At 43.8% G+C, this 22,882-nt stretch overlaps 1 protein-coding gene across 1 annotated transcript; it reads right to left on the bottom strand.

The window, feature by feature from the left end:
• Positions 1–12,114: 12,114 nt before the first annotated feature.
• Positions 12,115–22,828, bottom strand: LOC110917475 (neurofilament light polypeptide-like). Its single transcript, XM_035984825.1, has 4 exons — positions 22,367–22,828; positions 21,893–22,290; positions 12,845–12,870; positions 12,115–12,413 (listed from the first exon to the last, which is right to left on the bottom strand). Exons 1-4 carry the CDS (start codon positions 22,826–22,828, stop codon positions 12,115–12,117), a joined length of 1,185 nt encoding a protein of 394 aa, XP_035840718.1.
• Positions 22,829–22,882: the final 54 nt, after the last annotated feature.

Raw genomic sequence — 22,882 nt, 5'->3', positions numbered from 1 at the left:
TCACGTCCCATACCGTGACCCACAAGATAAATTCAGTTATTACAGACATAGGTATCCTTCAAACAAAAACATGTTCCGACAACTCAGATTTTAAGTACATAAATATAAATTGTCTTGGTTTCTAGACTCTTTCCTAGCCTCGATTTCACAGTAGGGAAAGCAAGTAAGCATCCTAAACACCTGTCACATACGTTAAAATAAAGTCAATACATATAATGTAAAGGTGAGCATACAAGTTTGATAGTAATATAGAGTTCGAATAGTTTACGCATAACCAGCACGTACACAGAGAGAAATGATGCACGTTAATTATCGACATGGACCTATCAATACCAACGACTGCGGGTTGACTGTCCGAGACAGTTCGCAATACATGATCACCACGTAAATCATGCAAGTAATTGTCCTTAACAACCCCCGTGTGAACGGGTGCTGAGTCCAAACTATAGTACTATGTTGCTAAGGCAGGTAGACAACATTCCACGTGTAAACATAATAACAAGCATACATTTAATCACGTAATACATGCAATCGGTTAGCGTTCATATAGTTTGAATAGTGTGTTCGATTGTGATTTTGATAAGTAACGTATGTAGCACCCAAAAGTGCTAAAGCAAAAACGATTCGAGTATACTCACAGTGATTGATTATGTATTGAAGGGAGCGCTGAGAGTAAGATTAGCCTGAATAGTTTGATAGCACAACAATGAGTAACGTGGGAATGCAAACAAGTATGGATGGATCGAATAGGCTGGTCGATCAAACGGCAGGTTCGATCGAACGGTCTGTTCGATCGGCCGGTATATCCGATTGGACAGTCCTGTTCGATCGGCCGGTAGGCTCGATCGGCTGGGCCATTCGAGTGGATTGTTTCTTCCTCTGGTGTGTTTGTGTTTGAGGATTTGAACTTTTGAAGTTTTCGTTGTAGTATATGAGAACACAAAAATGTCCTTACCTTTCAGGTCGATCGATCGAACGGTCCGTTCGATCGGCCGGCTTAATCGATCGGCTGGGAACTTTAGAAGTGGTTCTCAACAGAATGTCACTCGATCGAATAGACTGTTCGATCGGCTGGCATTCCCTACTACGAACGAGTTGTGAAAACGATTAAGTGTTGAAGCATAGTATCTCATGATCCGAACAGTAATGTTTACCAATCGAGTAGCGTATTCGATCGAACATCACTTCGTCAATAGCATACTTCATAAAATTCGAAGAGTGTGGGGCCATGTGCTAGCCGATCGGCTGGCCCGGTCGATCGGCTGGCATGTCCGATCGGCTGGGCTGTTCGAACAGCCTAGCCGTTCGGCCAGCAAGTCTGACCTGGTCGGCCTTTCGTCTAACACTTAGCTGTTTAATTACTTGTCATCATATCGAGGTAGTTTTGATAACGAGTTTAACTATGATATTCTCCGTTCCTACTTGTTTCCTTGGCTCGGACAGGAATCACCCAAGTCCGGCCAGTGAACGGTTCGGAACGTCGGTTAGAGTTTAACCCGGAATCGGTGAACCTAGTATATAGAATCCGAATCTTTAACCTCTTAACTGTTAGTATGATTAGTTAGCCGGTTTAAGCTCCGTTTCTACCGGTTTAAGGTTTCGAGTGTAAAAGTTGAAGGAAGTTGGAAATTATTCATAAAAATGTTAAGATTTGTAAAAATCTTAGTTTGTTTATGTGGAAATCGGTCAGATCTAAGCTATTCATGGTTAAATGAGGCCAAAGTTTGGTGTTCTTGAAGAACACTATGATGACATAACCCAAGAACACTTAGATCTTGGTGATTTCACGGTTAGAAATCAAGTTTTGAAAGATAGAAAGGTGTAGAATCATGCATTGATAAAAAAACGTACAAGAATTAGAGTGCAAACTTACCGGAGTTGAGAGAAATCTGAGAAAAGGTGAAGAAGAAGGCTGGTTCGGTCAGAGCTTTCCAAAAATGGAAAGTGTGACAATGACAGCCCTATTTATAGGCTCCAAAAGAGGAAAGTGGCAGCCGATCGGCCAGGAGCTCCGATCGAATGGGCTGCTCGATCGGCTAGGAAGATGCTAGCCGATCGGCTGGCCTGTTCGATCAGGATGCCTCCTGTTCGATCCGCGACCCACTTTGAGTATTTCGCGACGATTTTCAATGTTTCGATTTCGATGCACGATGATACGAATACGATAGAGTTCCTAGTCAAATTACTTTCAGTCCCAATCACTATATCTACATACAAGCATCTACATTTCACGTTTCGTTGTCGGTTTCGATTGAGTTCGATTGCTTTTCGAGTTTCGATTCGATTTTCGATTGATTCGCTTGAATACCACACCAAACATATAAGTAAACACACACAAGCAACACATAAGGCACGCACACACGTATAACAATACCAGAGTTCGCATAATTCGAGTCTCGAGCTTGATTGATGGATAGATTAGCTTGATTATTGATTGATTAACTTTATCGCATTGTTACTTCCTACTATTCACAGTCATAAATCGGTCGTATTGATTAAACATTCGATCATTTCATTATATACAACACTTACTCCACATAATACAAAAGCAAAAAGAACATTAACAGTCAAAGAAGTCAAAGTTAACTTGGACTTTGACTTTGACATTCGAAAACACGGGGTGTTACAGCCTCCCCTTGTTTAGGGAATTTCGTCCCGAAATTAGGCTCGAAGGCCACACAACGCCGTGATTTACCAATTTGATGCTTCAGATCTATTTATTTAAACAACTGCGGGTACTTGGCCTTCATGTCGCTTTCGAGTTCCCAAGTGAACTCCGCGCCTCGTTTGCCCTCCCATCGGACTTTCACGATCGGAATGCGAGAGCGCCTGAGTTGCTTGGTTTGGCGATCCATGATTTCGACAGGCTTTTCCATGAAGTGTAATGTTTCGTTGACCTGAAGATCGTCTAGGTGTACGATTAGATCATGATCAGCAAGGCATTTTCGGAGGTTAGAGACGTGGAAAGTCGGGTGGACGTTACTGAGTTCCTCCGGTAATTCGAGTCTGTAGGCGACTTTTCCGATCCTTTCCAGAATCCTAAAAGGTCCAACATATCGAGGCGCGAGTTTCCCTTTTTTGCCGAATCGGACTACACCCTTCCAAGGTGATACCTTTAGGAGTACGTAATCACCAACTTTAAATTCAAGGGGCTTGCGTCTTTTATCGGCGTAACTTTTCTGTCTGTTCCGAGCTTTTACCAAATTGTCTCGAATCTGGTGGATTTTTTCAGTCGTTTCTTGTAGAATCTCGGGACCGGTTAGTTGCGAGTGACCGATCTCGTGCCACACAATAGGCGATCGACATCTTCTACCATACAAAGCCTCGAAAGGTGCCATTTGGATGCTGGCATGATAGCTGTTATTGTACGAGAATTCCACCAATGGCAGGTGTTTGTTCCAACTACCACCAAAATCTATGACACACGCTCGGAGCATGTCTTCAAGAGTACGGATCGTCCTTTCAGTCTGTACGTCGGTTTGAGGATGGAATGCAGTACTCAGATTAAGCGACGTACTAAGGGCCGCTTGAAACGTTTCCCACAATCGCGAAGTAAACCGAGCGTCACGGTCTGAAATGATGTCACGAGGCGTACCATGATTACGAATGATCTCGTCGGTGTAGATTTGGGCTAGTCGTTCCACCTTGTAGTCTTCCCGTATCGGCAAAAAGTTGGCTGATTTCGTTAGACGATCGACTATGACCCAAATACTGTCGTGACCTGATGGCGTGGGCGGGAGTTTTGTTATGAAATCCATAGCTATACTCTCCCACTTCCATATAGGTATCAGCGGTTGTTCGAGTAAGCCAGGAGGTCTTTGATGTTCAGTCTTGACTCTTGCGCAAGTTAAGCAACTTCCAACGTAGAGGGCGATATCTTGCTTCATGCTCGGCCACCAGTACTTATAACGAAGGTCCTGGTACATCTTGTCAGCACCGGGATGAATGGAGTATCGGGATTTATGGGCTTCATTCATGATAATCTTTCGCAAATCGGTCCGTTTAGGGATCCATATTCGGTCCAGATAATAGAATATCCAATCGGATTTGCTTACTAACTGAGCTCCATCATGGTAGATCCTCTCTTTCTTCAATGTACGCTCGTTAAAGCAAGCATGTTGAGCTTCGCGGATAAGGGTTTCGAGGTTGTGCTGGGCTTGGATGTTTCGGGTACTGAGCACGTAACTCTTTCTGCTGAGCGCGTCGGCAACCACATTCGCCTTGCCTGGGTGATAACGAATCTCACAGTCATAATCGTTGAGAAGTTCTACCCATCGGCGTTGACGCATATTAAGCTCTCTCTGATTAAGGATGTGTTGTAAACTCCTGTGATCAGTGTAGATTGTACACCTAGTGCCATACAGGTAGTGTCGCCAAATCTTCAATGCAAAGACAACCACGCCTAGCTCGAGGTCATGGGTTGTATAGTTCTTCTCGTGGATCTTGAGCTGACGGGATGCGTAGGCTATAACCTTGTCTCGCTGCATGAGGACACAGCCGAGACCATGGTTAGAAGCATCATAGTTGGCAATGAAGTTGTCGCTTCCGTCGGGCAGCATAAGAATCGGTGCGTTGCACAGCATATGCTTGAGGGTTTGGAAGGCAGTCTCTTGTGCGTTTCCCCACACAAAAGGCTTGTCTTTATGAGTAAGAGCGGTAAGTGGCACAGCGATCTTGGAGAATCCTTCAATGAATCGTCGATAATAGCCCGCTAGTCCGAGAAAAGAACGAACTTCTGACGGGTTCTTAGGCGTAATCCAGCTTTTGACAGCTTCAATCTTCGCAGGATCGACATGGATACCCTGACTATTCACGATGTGACCCAGAAACTGAACCTCCTCCAACCAGAATTCGCACTTGGGGAACTTGGCATAGAGTTGGTTCCCCTGAAGTAACTCGAGAACCAAACGTAGATGTTGCGCGTGTTCGGCTTTCGTTTTGGAATAAATCAAGACATCGTCGATGAACACGATGACGAAACGGTCAAGGTAAGGCTTACACACGCGATTCATCAGGTCCATAAAAACCGCGGGTGCGTTGGTTAGACCAAAGGGCATAACAACAAATTCGTAATGGCCATAACGGGTTCGAAAAGCGGTTTTGGTGATGTCTTCATCTTGAATCCGCAATTGATGGTAGCCTGAGCGTAAGTCGATCTTCGAGAAACATGATGCACCTTGTAGCTGATCAAACAAATCGTCAATTCGGGGCAAGGGGTATCGGTTCTTGATGGTTAGCTTATTCAATTCCCGATAGTCGATGCACATCCGGAACGACCCGTCCTTCTTTTTGACGAAAAGGACTGGCGCGCCCCAAGGAGAGGTGCTTGGGCGAATAAAGCCTTTTTCGAGTAATTCCTGGAGTTGGTTCGAGAGTTCCCGCATTTCGGATGGAGCGAGTCGATAAGGGGCTTTGGCAACGGGGTTAGCTCCAGGAATGAGGTCGATGCGGAAGTCGATATCATGACTTGGTGGTAGTCCGGGAAGATCATCAGGGAACACCTGAGGAAATTCACGAACCACTGGAACGTCTTTGACTTCAACTTTCTTTTTCTTTTCCTTCTCCGCTACTACAATGTTGGCCAAGAAAGCTTGGTATTCCTTGCGGAGATACTTGCTGGCTTGAATACAAGACATGAGCTTGAGACCCTTCGACGCTGTTTCACCGTACACACACAATAGGTCACCATTCGCGAGCGAGAATCGAATCATCTTTTCGAAGCACACAACTTCAGCATGGTTTTCGCGAAGAAAGTCCATGCCTATTATGACATCGAAGCTTTCGAGTTGCATTGGAATAAGGTCAATTGGAAAGATGTGATTGTTGAGTTCGAGAGTACAATCACGGAGTACAGAATTAACGGCAATAGTTCTACCCGTAGCGACTTCGACTTCGAATGATGAGGATAGATAAGAGCGCTTACGACTAAGGAGCTTCTCGAATTCAAATGACACAAAGCAGTTATCGGCTTCAGTATCAAACAGACATGATGCATAAATACCATTCACAAGGAACGTACCATTAACCACGTTGTTATCCGCCTCAGCCTTACGGGCATTGATGTTGAAGGTTCGGGCATGGGCTGCTTGCTGCTGTTGCTGAGGCTGCTGCTGGGGCTCTTGCTTGACCACCCTATTCGGGCACCTGTTTGCAAAGTGGTTAGGGTCGCCACATGCAAAGCAGACTCGAGCATTGACTGCAGGGGCTTGAGCTGCTTGTTGGCCTTGAGGGGCGGGAAGTAGAGCTTGGTTAACAGTAGCTTGAACTGGGGCTTGACGGGGACCATAGCGACAGTTCGCAGTGAAATGACCGTAAAGGTTGCAGTGAGCGCAGAAGCGACAGACTAGCCCCATTGGGTGATGATACGAACACGTTGGGCAGAGTGGGTGAGGGCCTGTGTATGCACGCTTTGCTGGCGGTGCATTGATCACTGGAGCTGAGCGAGGGTGCTGCTGCTGTTGAGCTGGTACAGCTTGTAGAGGAGTGGCGTTTGTTGCGGTAGCACAGCTCTTGTTGCTGGAGCTGTTGTTGTTCCTCTTCTTCCTTCTCGATGACTTGGAGGATTGAGCAGTTAAGTCGGTGGGTGCTGCAGTGGCTTGGTGCAGAGACTTGGTTTGCTTATCCCAGAAACCAGACTTCACTCGCTTGTCGTTTATCTCAGCGGCGAGTAGGTAGGTTTCTTCGATCGTTGCTGGCTTGGCGGTGTGAACAAAGTCGGCTACACAGTCGGGCAGGGCTCGAATTTACTTCTTGATAGCTTGATCTGAGGTCTTGACTTGATCGGGGCATATGATGCTAAGCTGCTTGAAGCGAGCAGTGAGAGCAGCGTTGTCTCCATCCTTCTGCTTGATTCCCCAGAATTCGTCCTCCAGCTTTTGGCGTTCATGAGGAGGGAAGAATTCGTCGGTCATAATTGCCTTCAACTCCTCCCATGTTAGCTCGTAAGCCGCATCATTTCCGCGCTTGTTTCATTCGGCCGTCCACCAGTCTAGAGCACGGGACTGGAAGACGCCTGTAGCATTGAGAGTGCGGAGATGTTTAGGACATCCGCTCTGGCGCAGGGTGACTTCGACTGAGTCGAACCAGTGAAACATGGCTGTAGGACCATCTTCGCCAGTGAACTCTTTTGGTCTGCATGCTTTGAACTGCTTGAAGCTGAAAGCAGCCTTGCTGGAATCCTTAGGGTTTTCAGCTTGGGATTCTTCAGACGTTTTGCTGGCATTTTCATACACCTCACTCACTGCTTTCGCCACTTGCTTGGATATGATAGCAGCGAAACGTCTGTCCCTCTTTTCCTGGCGAGTAAGTGGGGTTCGTTGTCCGGATGACAACATGGTCTGCAACAGACATCGTCACGAGACTCAACACCACGAAATCGAATCTCACCTCACACGTCTACTACTATCTAAAGCTTAGAATCACGTCGAAACACGTATCACATAAACACATAAGCACATACCCACAGATACACGTAAGCATAGAAGCACATAAGCACAGAGTCACATAAACACGAAAGTACGTAACCATTTAATCATAGAAGCAAGTAATGTCACGTAAGTTCCCTATAAGCAGATGTAGCATTCTGACTGCCTCAAGATCCTATCATTCAAAGCTCGTGTGTCGTTCGTATAGTATATCGAATAGCATCGTATTAGCCTAACTTAGTCGTATAGCATAACATAGTATAATATCGTCTAGAGTTGCGACAACTGGATGTCGAATTGAGATAGAGCAGCAAATGTGAGTCATGTGTGTCGATTGAAATGATAGCAAAATTGGATAACATCCCAAAATATAAACACAAAACAGAGAAAGCACACATAAACACGCAAAATCAACGAGTCATCGGAGTACACGGTTGCGGTTCTCAGAATTGAAACACATAAAATCGAGAGATGGATTGTCTGCGGCTACTAGACATCGACTACCCAAGGAAACTCGACTATTCACAGTAGACTTGTCATCACTTTCGACTCTAGTGGTTGTGTTTCTGCCTCGATTCTTGGGCATTCCACACGCGCTTCCTAGGTCATACTTGTGAGTTCAGGTCGTTGGAGTCCATCGAGGCCTTGGTGAGATAAATAAAGTCCAGAACAAACTGCCAAGGTCAGGGTTTCACCCCTTGGCTTAGCAATTTCTTCCTTGTTTTTAATAAAATAAAGGAGATTATTCATCAAAATATGGATTTCACTCCTGATTTGGTATAATCTCCCTTGTTTGTTGGTGAAAATAATGAGATAAGCATGAATAAACGAATAAAATCAGCATAAATCAGGCAGTTTGGTCAGGAGTTTGCGGCTTTCACACCTATTCCTAACTGAATCTCCTGACTTTAATTGAGAATTCGAGTGCAGTGATAGTGAAGGATTGCAGAATAAGCACATAAACTGGGTCTGTTGGTTCCTAACTATAGTCTAGGTCTCTAAGACAGCGACCCGGACTAGGTTGTGTCTAACCTAATTCCCTATAGTTATGGCTCTGATACCAATCTGTCACACCCCAACCGATGGCGGACTCATCGGGGCGCGGCACTGAGCGAAACAGATTGTTCAAAGAAATTCCATAACAACTAATATTACCGAATAGTTTAAATATCACGTCCCATACCGTGACCCATAAGATAAATTCAGTTATTACAGACATAGGTATCCTTCAAACAAAAACATGTTCCGACAACTCAGATTTAAGTACATAAATATAAATTGTCTTGGTTTCTAGACTCTTTCCTAGCCTCGATTTCACAGTAGGGAAAGCAAGTAAGCATCCTAAACACCTGTCACATACGTTAAAATAAAGTCAATACATATAATGTAAAGGTGAGCATACAAGTTTGATAGTAGCATATAGAGTTCGAATAGTTTACGCATAACCAGCACGTACACAGAGAGAAATGATGCACGTTAATTATCGACATGGACCTATCAATACCAACGACTGCGGGTTGACTGTCCGAGACAGTTCGCAATACATGATCACCACAGTAAATCATGCAAGTAATTGTCCTTAACAACCCCCGTGTGAACGGGTGCTGAGTCCAAACTATAGTACTACGTTGCTAAGGCAGGTAAACAGCATTCCACGTGTAAACATAATAACAAGCATACATTTAATCACGTAATACATGCAATCGGTTAGCGTTCATATAGTTTGAATAGTGTGTTCGATTGTGATTTTGATAAGTAACGTATGTAACACCCAAAAGTGCTAAAGCAAAAAGGGTTCGAGTATACTCACAGTGATTGATTATGGATTGAAGGGAGCGCTGAGAGTAAGATTAGCCTGAATAGTTTGATAGCACAACAATGAGTAACGTGGGAATGCAAACAAGTATGGATGGATCGAATAGGCTGGTCGATCGAACGACTGGTTCGATCGAACGGTCTGTTCGATCGGCCGGTATATCCGATTGGACAGTCCTGTTCGATCGGCCGGTAGGCTCGATCGGCTGGGCCATTCGAGTGGATTGTTTCTTCCTCTGGTGTGTTTGTGTTTGAGGATTTGAACTTTTGAAGTTTTCGTTGTAGTATATGAGAACACAAAAATGTCCTTACCTTTCAGGTCGATCGATCGAACGGTCCGTTCGATCGGCCGGCTTAATCGATCGGCTGGGAACTTTAGAAGTGGTTCTCAACAGAATGTCACTCGATCGAACAGACTGTTCGATCGGCTGGCATTCCCTACTACGAACGAGTTGTGAAAACGATTAAGTGTTGAAGCATAGTATCTTATGATCCGAAGAGTAATGTTTACCAATCGAGTAGCGTATTCGATCGAACATCACTTTGTCAATAGCATACTTCATAAAATTCGAAGAGTGTGGGGCCATGTGCTAGCCGATCGGCTGGCCCGGTCGATCGGCTGGCATGTCCGATCGGTTGGGCTGTTCGAACGGCCTAGCCGTTCGGCCAGCAAGTCTGACCTGGTTGGCCTTTCGTCTAACACTTGGCTGTTTAATTACTTGTCGTCATATCGAGGTAGTTTTGATAACGAGTTGAACTATGATATTCTCCGTTCCTACTTGTTTCCTTGGCTCGGACAGGAATCACCCAAGTCCGGCCGGTGAACGGTTCGGAACGTCGGTTAGAGTTTAACCCGGAATCGGTGAACCTAGTATATAGAATCCGAATCTTGAACCTCTTAACTGTTAGTATGATTAGTTAGCCGGTTTAAGCTCCGTTTCTACCGGTTTAAGGTTTCGAGTGTAAAAGTTGAAGGAAGTTGGAAATTATTCATAAAAATGTTAAGATTTGTAAGAATCTTAGTTTGTTTATGTGGAAATCGGTCAGATCTAAGCTATTCATGGTTGAATGAGGCCAAAGTTTGGTGTTCTTGAAGAACACTATGATGACATCACCCAAGAACACTTAGATCTTGGTGATTTCACGGTTAGAAATCAAGTTTTGAAAGATAGAAAGGTGTAGAATCATGCATTGATCAAAAACGTACAAGAATTAGAGTGGAAACTTACCGGAGTTGAGAGAAATCTGAGAAAAGGTGAAGAAGAAGAAGGCTGGTTCGGTCAGAACTTTCCAAAAATGGAAAGTGTGACAATGACAGCCCTATTTATAGGCTCCAAAAGAGGAAAGTGGCAGCCGATCGGCCAGGAGCTCCGATCGAATGGGCTGCTCGATCGGCTAGGAAGATGCTAGCCGATCGGCTGGCCTGTTCGATCAGGATGCCTCCTGTTCGATCCGCGACCCACTTTGAGTATTTCGCGACGATTTTCGATGTTTCGATTTTGATGGACGATGATACGAATACGATAGAGTTCCTAGTCAAATTACTTTCAGTCCCAATCACTATATCTACATACAAGCATCTACATTTCACGTTTCGTTGTCGGTTTCGATTGAGTTCGATTGCTTTTCGAGTTTCGATTCGATTTTCGATTGATTCGCTTGAATACCACACCAAACATATAAGTAAACACGCACAAGCAACACATAAGGCACGCACACACGTATAACAATACCAGAGTTCGCATAATTCGAGTCTCGAGCTTGATTGATGGATTGATTAGCTTGATTATTGATTGATTAACTTTATCGTATTGTTACTTCCTACTATTCACAGTCGTAAATCGGTCGTATTGATTAAACATTCGATCATTTCATTATATACGACACTTACTCCACATAATACAAAAGCAAAAAGAACATTAACAGTCAAAGAAGTCAAAGTTGACTTGGACTTTGAATTTGACATTCGAAAACACGGGGTGTTACAAAACTCTCCTCCTATCTTGAACACGACAGTCCTAAAAGAAACATCGTATGGCGTTTTAGTTATACAAATTCATTCTATTATAAGACATGGCGTTTTGAGCGTTTTTACATGCATATTCAAGCAAACGTGATAAATGAAAAGTTTAGCGTTTTTATTTGAGAGAAACGTACATACTCGTATTCACCACATCCGGTGAAGATGTATATGGCAATGTTGGTTTCATGGTTCTTCCTTGGTTCATTTATAACCACTTGCCTCCTTACATAAGGTGACAAACATGCCCTGCTTATTTTTGTATCTCGCTTCTCCTTTTCTCCTACAGTCTTTTTGTTTATATTTTCATCTTCTTCATCATCTTGATCAGCTTCTTCTTCACCAGGCAGCTCTCCAAGGTTTAAAATTGTATTTTCATGCATCAACTTTGTGATGTTTGGAGTTTTGTCCTCATCACCCTTCTCCTGCACATCTGACATGTTTAGCGTTTTTGGTGGTGATGTGTTAATGGTGTTTTCATCTTAGGGTTTATTGGGTGTCTCTTCTTCTTGAAAAGTTTGCAAGAGGTTCTTCCCACTTACAGATGGTCGATCCCCACATGGCGTTTTATCAAACACTGTACCTTGTTGGTTAACACTTTTGTTCACCATCTCCCCTTCAGTTTTTTCTAGTTCAGTGATGAACGCCTGAATGTATTATGTTTCTATTGGGGGGATGTCTGGTGTTTTATTAAATACAGACATTTTTGGGGTCCCTTCAGCAGGTTGCTGATGTTTTTTGTTGCTTTAATCATTTCATCCACCATCCTCAGACAATCTAGACCTTCTTTTATTTCAATCATTGGTTTTAGATCTTGTCCCGGCAGTTTCAAAACCTCAGCAATATTCCTTCTAATTATTTTTCCCCATTGTATCTGGAAATATGATATTCAAGTGTCTTGGAATCGCAATCCCATCTTTCAATATCATTTTCGTTTATATCTTCATCTGAGAATATAGTAGTCTCATCATCATCATATATGGGGGCTGTTGTAGCAGTTGAAGGTTCGGCGTTTTGTTCTCCGGCCATATCCACTTCTCTTTCTATTCCCCTTTCCCCTTCTGCTTCCCCTTCCCCTTCCCTTTCTCCTTCCTTGTAACACCCCCAAAAATACCACAAGCGGAAGCACCGCGGGAGGTGCGACACATCAGAGTCTGAGCCACCAATCACATTGAACCAATGATAAATACTTAAATAAGTCATGTCATTAATTACCAATAGAAAATGTCAAGCATGATATCAATTCTCAAGTGTTGTATAGCGGAAGCATGTAATAAATCGTTTAGCAATTGTTTTATAATAATACTCAAAACCAATGTATCAAACATAAGTTAATCCAAGAGCCTCGATCCATGACCACTCCAGCACTCCCAGATAGCAAGTCCATGTCACGAATTCTAACGACCTGCAAGCATGCAGACAAGTGTGTCAGACGACGCTGGTGAGTTCAAAGTTTTGTTAACGTGTTTTGTTACCAGATGTATGTTAAGCCGATTCAACGTTGCGATACGATGTTGCTTTGTAACATGCTAGATACCCTAGGGAGTGTGCCCATACGTATCCGGTGAGTGTGCCCCTTAATAACCTGGAAGTGTCCAGACCCCAATGCCCCTAACCAAGCATTGGAATGATGCCCAGATAATTAGTTCACGCCCGTCCTTACGGCCCGGTGTGAGGTATCGAACCTAATAGCGCTATCAACTAATTACCCCATTGCCCTACAGGCAATCCGATAATGATAGATTCCATGTTCAATAACCAAAACCGATTTAATTGTTTACCCAAAGTTTCCCTTCCAAATGTTTACCAGTTGTCCCAAACCACCGGGACGCATGCTTGAGAAATGCAATGAACTCACCTGGGGTTGCTCGGTATGATACACAACAGTTCAATTAAGCTACAAAGTGATCAACCACGTCCTATCACGGTTATCATACCAATCAGATTCATATACTAGTATTGCACGTATGTTCCACACACATTGTAACAAGTTGTGTACAAATATTGGTCATCATATTCACGTATAGGTATCAGCAGAACAATTACATAAACAAGCAGAGTCCAAGTATCCGACCCAATCAGTTGGGCTCGTAACAGTGTGCAGGCCCAATAACAAAATGTACGTGTATATGGTCTCGAGTCGAGACTAAGCTCTCGAGTCGAGACTAAGTGGTCTCGTGTTGTACTGGTTTCAAAGTCTCGAGTCGCAACAAGGTGATCTCGAGTTGTCATGTTCTAGTCGAGACTACACGGTCTCGAGTCGTAATCGGACCCGCAACCGTGGTTTCGGTTTATGCTGTTTTGTGTTGCTAATGTGGTCTCGAGTCGAGACTATGAGTTCTCGACTCGCAATCCGGGTTGAGACTAGATGTGTAACTGATTTCCTTAATTCAAGCTCATCTATTCCGTAACAGTTGCAAACAGATTTGGTAGTTTCACAATCAGATCAAATCACAATTATTTCAACATTCAACACTCATATCATCATTATCAAGAACAATAATCCATCAATCAAACAAACATGCAATCGGATTATCGAACCAGCCGATTCTAACTATCATGCACCCTAGCTTATGTGTAAATTACATATGTTAACAGGTTTTCAATCCGATCAAGTTCTATAACCATTATCCGATTCACAGGAACATGATCATGAAATTTCGTATTGTTTATCATACATGCAACCGATTTCAACTTAGTTATACAATCCGATTCATCTAAGCATCATCACATAATATCATTCAATCATCTAATCATGCATAACCTCAACAATAACAAACACTAACCGGTTAGAAGGAAACTCGAACCGAACAAGGAGATAATCTTCGAGAGATGGGAGGTGATTGCCGTCGAGTTTGAGAGAGAGAGAGAATGAGAGAAAACTAGGGTTTGTGTATGTGTGGGTGTCTTGCAAAAGTATGAGAAAGTTACAATCATTCTAGTGTTATGCGTGCAAGGGTAGTGGGCCGAACCCAAAACCAGGTTGCCCCTTTTGATCCGAGTTTGGTTTGTGCGGCCCAACCGGCCTTGTGCGATTGGGTTGCGTTGTGCAATTGGTTTGTTTCATGTAAACACATACACATTCACATAATATATCATGCAATTAATCAATTCATATAGTTCACATAAGCACGTAACGTTACATAAAGGACAGGTTCGAAATACGAGTTGTCACATCATCCCCAACTTGAAAGAAATTTCGTCCCGAAATTTGATAAGCACACCACAAACGGAAGTAAATCACAAAACGGTGCGATGCTAATTCAAGATGGCTGTGCATTTTCCGCGGGTGTCACATCATCCCCAACTTGAATGGGAATTTCGTCCCGAAATTCATTAGTTGCATTAACATTAGATTTGCTAGGTTTTGTCTTGTCTTTGGGGAATAAATGTGGATACTTAAGCTCCATCTGGTCCTCGCGTTCCCACGTGAACTCTGGTCCACGTCGCGAGTTCCAACGGACCCTCACAATTGGGATACGACTATGCTTACGAACTTTAACTTCCCGATCCATAATCTCAACTGGTTCTTCGACAAACTGTAACTTGTCGTCTATCTTCAGCTCTCGAAATGGTACAACCAGTGTTTCGTCAGCCAAACACTTCTTTAACTGCGATACGTGAAATACATCATGGACATTACCCAACTCAGCAGGTAATTCCAACCTGTAGGCCACCTTTCCGATTCGTTCCAGAATTTTGAATGGTCCTACATAACGTGGGTTGAGTTTTCCGCGTTTCCCAAAACGCACCACACCCTTCCAGGGTGAGACCTTTAACATAACGCGATCATTAACTTCGAATTCCAACGGTTTACTACGCTTGTCAGGGTAGCTTTTCTGACGATCGCGAGCTGCGGCCATACGGTTCCGTATCTGAACAATATTTTTCGATGTTTCAAGCACAAGCTCCAGGCCTGTGATCTGACTGTCACCCACCTCAAGCCAACATAGAGGTGAACGGCATTTCCGTCCGTACAGCGCTTCGAACGGAGCTGCCCGTATACTAGTGTGGTAGCTGTTGTTGTAGGAGAATTCTATCAACGGTAAGTGCTTCTCCCATCCTTTCCCAAAGTCGATTACACATGCCCGCAGCATGTCTTCAAGTGTTTGGATGGTGCGCTCGCTTTGGCCATCCGTCTGAGGGTGATAAGCGGTACTCATGTCGAGCCGTGAACCGAACGACTTATGCATTGATTGCCAAAGATCAGAAGTGAAACGTGGATCTCGATCTGAGATGATAGAAGTTGGTACTCCATGTCTAGAGACGACTTCTTTAAGATAAACCGCTGCTAGTTGCGAAAACTTGTCTGTCTCCTTGATTGCTAGGAAATGCGCTGACTTCGTGAGGCGATCAACAATCACCCAAATGGTATCGTTTCTAGCCTGAGTTCTTGGTAGCCCTGTCACGAAATCCATGGCGATCTGTTCCCACTTCCATGTGGGTATCTCTGGTTGCTGCAGTAGACCCGAGGGCTTTTGATGTTCCACTTTGACTTTAGCACAAGTCAAACATTTGCTGACGTAGGTTGCTATGTGAGCTTTCATGCTAGGCCACCAGTATGTAGTTTTCAAGTCGTGGTACATCTTATCTGATCCAGGATGTACGGAGTAACGTGACTTATGTGCCTCCTCCATTACAAGTTCTCGTAAGTTGCCATAGAGTGGGACCCAAATGCGTCCGGTTACGTAGTAAGCACCGTCTCCCTTTCGTTCTAATCGTTGCCTTGAGCCGCGTAAAGCTTCAGCTCGAACGTTCTCTGGTTTCAACGCTTCTAACTGAGCGTCTCGTATCTGGGAAGGAAGATTGGACTGGATCATGAGTTGCAATGCTCGCACACGCCTAGGTGCATTATCCTTTCTGCTGAGGGCGTCAGCTACGACGTTCGCCTTGCCCGGATGATACTTGATGGCACATTCATAATCATTTAACAGTTCAACCCATCGTCGTTGCCGCATATTCAATTCTTTCTGGTCGAAGATATGCTGAAGACTCCTATGGTCGGTGTAGATGGTGCATTTGGTACCGTACAGATAGTGCCTCCAGATCTTCAACGCAAATACCACCGCTCCTAGTTCCAAGTCGTGAGTTGTATAGTTCTTCTCGTGTACCTTCAACTGACGAGAAGCATAAGCTATCACCTTCTCGCGTTGCATCAACACGCAACCGAGACCCTGAATCGAAGCGTCACAATAAACCACAAAATCTTCGGTACCCTCTGGTAACGACAAGATCGGTGCACTGCAAAGTTTCTGTTTTAACAACTGGAAGGCCTCTTCCTGCTTCGTTCCCCAAGAGTATACCGTGTTCTTCTGTGTCAACGAGGTGAGAGGTTGTGCGATTTTTGAGAAATCCCTAATAAACCTCCGATAATATCCAGCAAGACCAAGAAATTGGCGCACCTCAGAGGGAGTCTTTGGCGCCACCCAATTCTTAACCGCATCTACTTTTGCAGGATCCACATGTATCCCTTTTTCATTGACAACGTGGCCAAGGAAATGTACTTCTTGAATCCAAAAATCGCACTTAGAAAACTTCGCATACAGTTGTTCCCTTCGCAAAAGTTCCAAGATGAGACGTAGGTGACGCTCGTGATCCTCCCTGTTCTTTGAATAAACCAAGATGTCGTCGATAAACACTATAACAAACTCGTCAAGATATGGCTTACATACGCGGTTCATGAGATCCATGAAGACCGCTGGTGCATTTGTCAATCCAAACGGCATGACCAAAAACTCGTAGTGTCCGTAGCGTGTTCGAAAAGCCGTCTTGGGAATATCCTCCTCCCTAACCCTTACCTGGTGATAACCTGATCTTAAATCGATCTTCGAATAGAAACTTGACCCCTGTAACTGGTCAAACAAGTCGTCGATCCGGGGTAACGGATAACGGTTCTTGATGGTCACCTTGTTGAGCTCCCGATAATCAATGCACATACGGAATGACCCATCTTTCTTCTTTACAAATAGAACTGGGCTCCCCAAGGTGAAGAACTGGGTTGAATAAAGCCCCTGTCCAACAACTCTTGCAGTTGGTTAGACAGTTCTTGCAATTCCCCTAGTGCTAAACGGTAAGGAGCACGTGCAATTGGAGCCGCTCCCGGCGCAAGATCAATCTGAAATTCTACTTGACGGTGAGGAGGTAACCCCGGTAGCTCCTCTGGAAATACATCAGCGAAGTCTCGCACCACTGGTAGGTCTTCGATCTTTCTCTCCTCAGACTGAGCATTAGTAACTAACGCTAACAGTGTAGGGTACCCCTTTTGTAGATACTGCTGTGCACGCATGGCCGAGATAATACCAACTATCGTCCCACTACGATGCCCTTGAACTAATAATGACTCCCCATCAGGGAGAGGGATACGCACAATCTTCTCCTTACATAAAATTTCTGCTTGGTGCTTAGACAACCAATCCATGCCTACTACTATGTCGAAACTTCCGAGCGTAACGGGAAGAAGATCAATATCAAACACCTGACCCACGAGATCTAGTTTGCACCCGAAAAGGACATTCGAAGCTTCTACCGTCTTACCATCTGCTAGTTCTACTACCTGCTTAACTTCTAAGGGTGTTGGGGTTATCCCAAATCGTTGACTAAATTCTAGGGACACATAACTCCAATCAGCACCGGAATCAAATAATACAGAAGCAATACGATTGTTTACAGGAAACGTACCAGTTACAACGTTGCCGTCATTCCTGGAATCCCCTGCTCCAAGCTGGAACACTCTGCCTCGAGCACCATTTCCCCCATTGTTGCCATTGTTGTTATTGTTGTTCCCAGCATTGTTGTTATTCGGGCGGTCGATGTTGTTGTTAGTGTTTTGATTCAACTGAGGGCAATCCCGCTTAAAATGACCCTCATCCCCACACTGATAGCATCCCTTCCTGAAACCCTGGTTCTGCTGGGGTGGTTGTCCCTGTTGTCTCTAGTTCTGCTGGTTCTGTTGCTGCTGGTGTTTGGGCTGTGGGGCCCTACAATCCCTGGCCTCATGGCCCGCTTTGCCACACCTGTTACACATCCGGCCACACGGCCCGAAATGATGATAGCCACACTTGTTACACCGTGGCTTCCTCCCCGCATACTGACCCTGACTTTGACTACCCCCTTGGCCTTGATTGACAGAAGACGACTGGCTGAGGTTTCGGTTGTTGTTATTATCTGGTCTTTTCTGTGTCTGACTCACGCTAGAGGCTTTATCATAGTCACTCCACTTCCTTTTGTTATCATTAGCGGACGCAGTGGCAGTGGGCGCAGCAGCTGTAGTGGTTGAAACACGCGGTGGTAACGAGTTACTCTCTACCTCTTGATCCACAATCTTGTGGGTCAAACGAACAATCTGTGTCAAATCATTGAGATGGGCTGCAGTGATCAAACTTTTCACACGCGGAGGCAGCCCCTTGATGAATAATTCAATCCTCCGAGACATAGGCCGGGACAAGTTCGGACACATGTCAGCCAATTCATACGATCGCTTCACATACGCTTCGACTTCAGATCCAACCATCTTCAAGTCGTAGTACTCGTTTTCCAACTTCTGGACCTCATCCCGAGGACAATACTCCTCCCTGATCAGTTCTTTAAAGTCATCCCAGGTTGTGGCATTCGCTGCCTCGATGCCCAACAACTGCACCTGGGCATTCCACCACATTAGGGCACCATCCGCCAAGGTACCCGCAGCATATTTCACCCTGTCCCCAGCGGGACAGTTACAGATAGCAAACACGGACTCTGCTTTCTTGAACCATCTCAAGAGTCCCACAGCTCCTTCAGTTCCGGTGAAGGTCTGTGGCTTACAGTCCATGAACATTTTGAATGTACAAGCAGGTTGGTTGGGTTGGGTTTGCGCGTGCTGACCTAAATGACGAAAGGAAACACATTATAGGGGTGAAAGGACGTGTACGTGGTATAAGAGTAAAGAGTACTTGGTACATTCCGTACCAGCTTGATAGGCTGCTAAGGCCTCAGCCACACGGGTATTGATTAAGTCAGTCAACTCAGCCTGAGTCATGTTGATGTTGCCGCGTCCGTGTCCTCGTCCACTCATGATTCTATATATAGAGATGAACCGATTCAGGAAATCGAAACGAGATGGAAATCGAGTATCGTGTCGATATCTATGTACTACCAAGTTCACACATAATAAGGCAGAACCCTTCTCACGCTCGATAAGCCTCACTGGGACTTGCATGCACCCCACGTTATTATTAAGTGTGCACCCATAATAATAAGGCAATTTGCATGCTTATCTCAGTGCCTCTTAGCTTGCGCTCGTAGTTTCCCCCGTTCACACAACACCACGATTGGTATCACAGGTTTACAATTCACATAAGTCGAAGAGTTGTGTCACACTATCAAGTCACTACAGTATCAAGTGTATATTTTCATGCAAGTTATGAGTGTGTGACTACTAAGGAAGTATTGCATAAACTAAACAGAAGACGAACCTTGCGATCTGGAGCTGAGTGTCATGATCGATTCTTCGAAGGTATTCGGTTATAGTCTGGTTTTATAAAACGTTTTAAAACCTAGTTCACTATAACCAGCGGCTCTGATACCAAACTGTAACACCCCCAAAAATACCACAAGCGGAAGCACCGCGGGAGGTGCGACACATCAGAGTCTGAGCCACCAATCACATTGAACAAATGATAAATACTTAAATAAGTCATGTCATTAATTACCAATAGAAAATGTCAAGCATGATATCAATTCTCAAGTGTTGTATAACGGAAGCATGTAATAAATCGTTTAGCAATTGTTTTATAATAATACTCAAAACCAATGTATCAAACATAAGTTAATCCAAGAGCCTCGATCCATGACCACTCCAGCACTCCCAGATAGCAAGTCCATGTCACGAATTCTAACGACCTGCAAGCATGCAGACAAGTGTGTCAGACGACGCTGGTGAGTTCAAAGTTTTGTTAACGTGTTTTGTTACCAGATGTATGTTAAGCCGATTCAACGTTGCGATACGATGTTGCTTTGTAACATGCTAGATACCCTAGGGAGTGTGCCCATACGTATCCGGTGAGTGTGCCCCTTAATAACCTGGAAGTGTCCAGACCCCAATGCCCCTAACCAAGCATTGGAATGATGCCCAGATAATTAGTTCACGCCCGTCCTTACGGCCCGGTGTGAGGTATCGAACCTAATAGCGCTATCAACTAATTACCCCATTGCCCTACAGGCAATCCGATAATGATAGATTCCATGTTCAATAACCAAAACCGATTTAATTGTTTACCCAAAGTTTCCCTTCCAAATGTTTACCAGTTGTCCCAAACCACCGGGACGCATGCTTGAGAAATGCAATGAACTCACCTGGGGTTGCTCGGTATGATACACAACAGTTCAATTAAGCTACAAAGTGATCAACCACGTCCTATCACGGTTATCATACCAATCAGATTCATATACTAGTATTGCACGTATGTTCCACACACATTGTAACAAGTTGTGTACAAATATTGGTCATCATATTCACGTATAGGTATCAGCAGAACAATTACATAAACAAGCAGAGTCCAAGTATCCGGCCCAATCAGTTGGGCTCGTAACAGTGTGCAGGCCCAATAACAAAATGTACGTGTACATTGTCTCGAGTCGAGACTAAGCTCTCGAGTCGAGACTAAGTGGTCTCGTGTTGTACTGGTTTCAAAGTCTCGAGTCGCAACAAGGTGATCTCGAGTTGTCATGTTCTAGTCGAGACTACACGGTCTCGAGTCGTAATCGGACCCGCAACCGTGGTTTCGGTTTATGCTGTTTTGTGTTGCTAATGTGGTCTCGAGTCGAGACTAGGAGTTCTCGACTCGCAATCCGGGTTGAGACTAGATGTGTAACTGATTTCCTTAATTCAAGCTCATCTATTCCGTAACAGTTGCAAACAGATTTGGTAGTTTCACAATCAGATCAAATCACAATTATTTCAACATTCAACACTCATATCATCATTATCAAGAACAATAATCCATCAATCAAACAAACATGCAATCGGATTATCGAACCAGCCGATTCTAACTATCATGCACCCTAGCTTATGTGTAAATTACATATGTTAACAGGTTTTCAATCCGATCAAGTTCTGTAACCATTATCCGATTCACAGGAACATGATCATGAAATTCCGTATTGTTTATCATACATGCAACCGATTTCAACTTAGTTATACAATCCGATTCATCTAAGCATCATCACATAATATCATTCAATCATCTAATCATGCATAACCTCAACAATAACAAACACTAACTGGTTAGAAGGAAACTCGAACCGAACAAGGAGATAATCTTCGAGAGATGGGAGGTGATTGCCGTCGAGTTTGAGAGAGAGAATGAGAGAAAACTAGGGTTTGTGTATGTGTGGGTGTCTTGCAAAAGTATGAGAAAGTTACAATCATTCTAGTGTTATGCGTGCAAGGGTAGTGGGCCGAACCCAAAACCAGGTTGCCCCTTTTGATCCGAGTGTGGTTTGTGCGGCCCAACCGGCCTTGTGCGATTGGGTTGCGTTGTGCAATTGGTTTGTTTCATGTAAACACATACACATTCACATAATATATCATGCAATTAATCAATTCATATAGTTCACACAAGCACGTAACGTTACATAAAGGACAGGTTCGAAATACGAGTTGTCACATTCCTCTTCTCCTTTTCCTTCTCCTTCTCCTTCTCCTTCATTGGCCTTTTCACCAACTGTTTCCACTTCAATGGCGTTTTGTATTCCAGCCATCTCCTCCTCCCCTTCTTCTTCATTTTCAACTCCTATTTCCACTTCCTTTTCACCTTTAACTTCTTTTTCAACCTCACCTTCATTTTTACCCTTTTCTCTCTCAGCTGCTATTTCCTTGGCGTTTTCATCAACAATTTTTGACATGTTCTCCAACAATGTCAGATAATGTGAGTATTTAATGTGTACCAGGAGGTTGTTTGGGTATTCAATCTTTGACTCTTTTAACAATGTGCTCATTTTATTATAACAATCTTCTAATTCTTTGTATGCCCCATCCAACTTATCAGCCATTGCCTGTTAAATAAAAAAAGGATTTTATTAATCATGGCGTTTTGCGGTTTTTGTTAAATTTATTATTTCAGTAACATACCTCTTCAGTTTCATTGTTTTGTTGTTCTTCATCAGCAACAATGTCTTCATACTGAGTTACTCCTGTAATCAGAGCATGTTTCCCTGATATAGAAACTTCAAACATCATTTCCCGCCTTTCTTTATCCTCATTCACAATCCTTTGAAGCAAAGCCTCTTCATCCTCATTCTCTTCATTCTCATTTTCATCATTCTCATCCTCATCATTGATGTGCATAGCGTTTTGCACATCATGGTGGAGCCCAGCATAATCATAATCATCATCATGCCCTAAACCATCATCATCATTATCAACATGCTCATCAACATTGTCAACATCATCTTCATCTTCACTCTCAAAATCATCACCATCAGTTTTTTCATCAACAACAACCTGCATTTTTTTTGTTATCTTGGGTGTGGCTTCCTTAGCCTTTTTATCTGTTTTCTTTTTTACTTCTTTGCCAACATGGCGTTTTGCCATTGCACCCTCAAACAAGTCAAGAGTATTACCCACTCAATTAGGTATCCTTCTTTT

Source organism: Helianthus annuus, chromosome 16 (assembly GCF_002127325.2).
Source record: "Helianthus annuus cultivar XRQ/B chromosome 16, HanXRQr2.0-SUNRISE, whole genome shotgun sequence".
NCBI classification, from domain to species: Eukaryota; Viridiplantae; Streptophyta; class Magnoliopsida; order Asterales; family Asteraceae; genus Helianthus; species Helianthus annuus.
The sequence above is the reverse complement of the archived record's forward strand: the minus strand, read 5'-3'. Positions and strand labels throughout refer to the sequence as shown.

Excerpts from the sequence above, each read along its gene's own strand:
- LOC110917475 (XM_035984825.1), bottom strand. The coding sequence starts at position 22,828 with ATGGCAAAACGCCATGTTGGCAAAGAAGTAAAAAAGAAAACAGATAAA. Across the intron at positions 12,871-21,892 it reads GAAGAGGAATGTGACAACTC|GGGCATTGGGGTCTGGACAC; the intron begins GTATTTCGAACC and ends ATGCTTGGTTAG. Across the intron at positions 12,414-12,844 it reads TGGGGTCTGGACACTTCCAG|ACTCTGATGTGTCGCACCTC; the intron begins GTTATTAAGGGG and ends TTGGTGGCTCAG.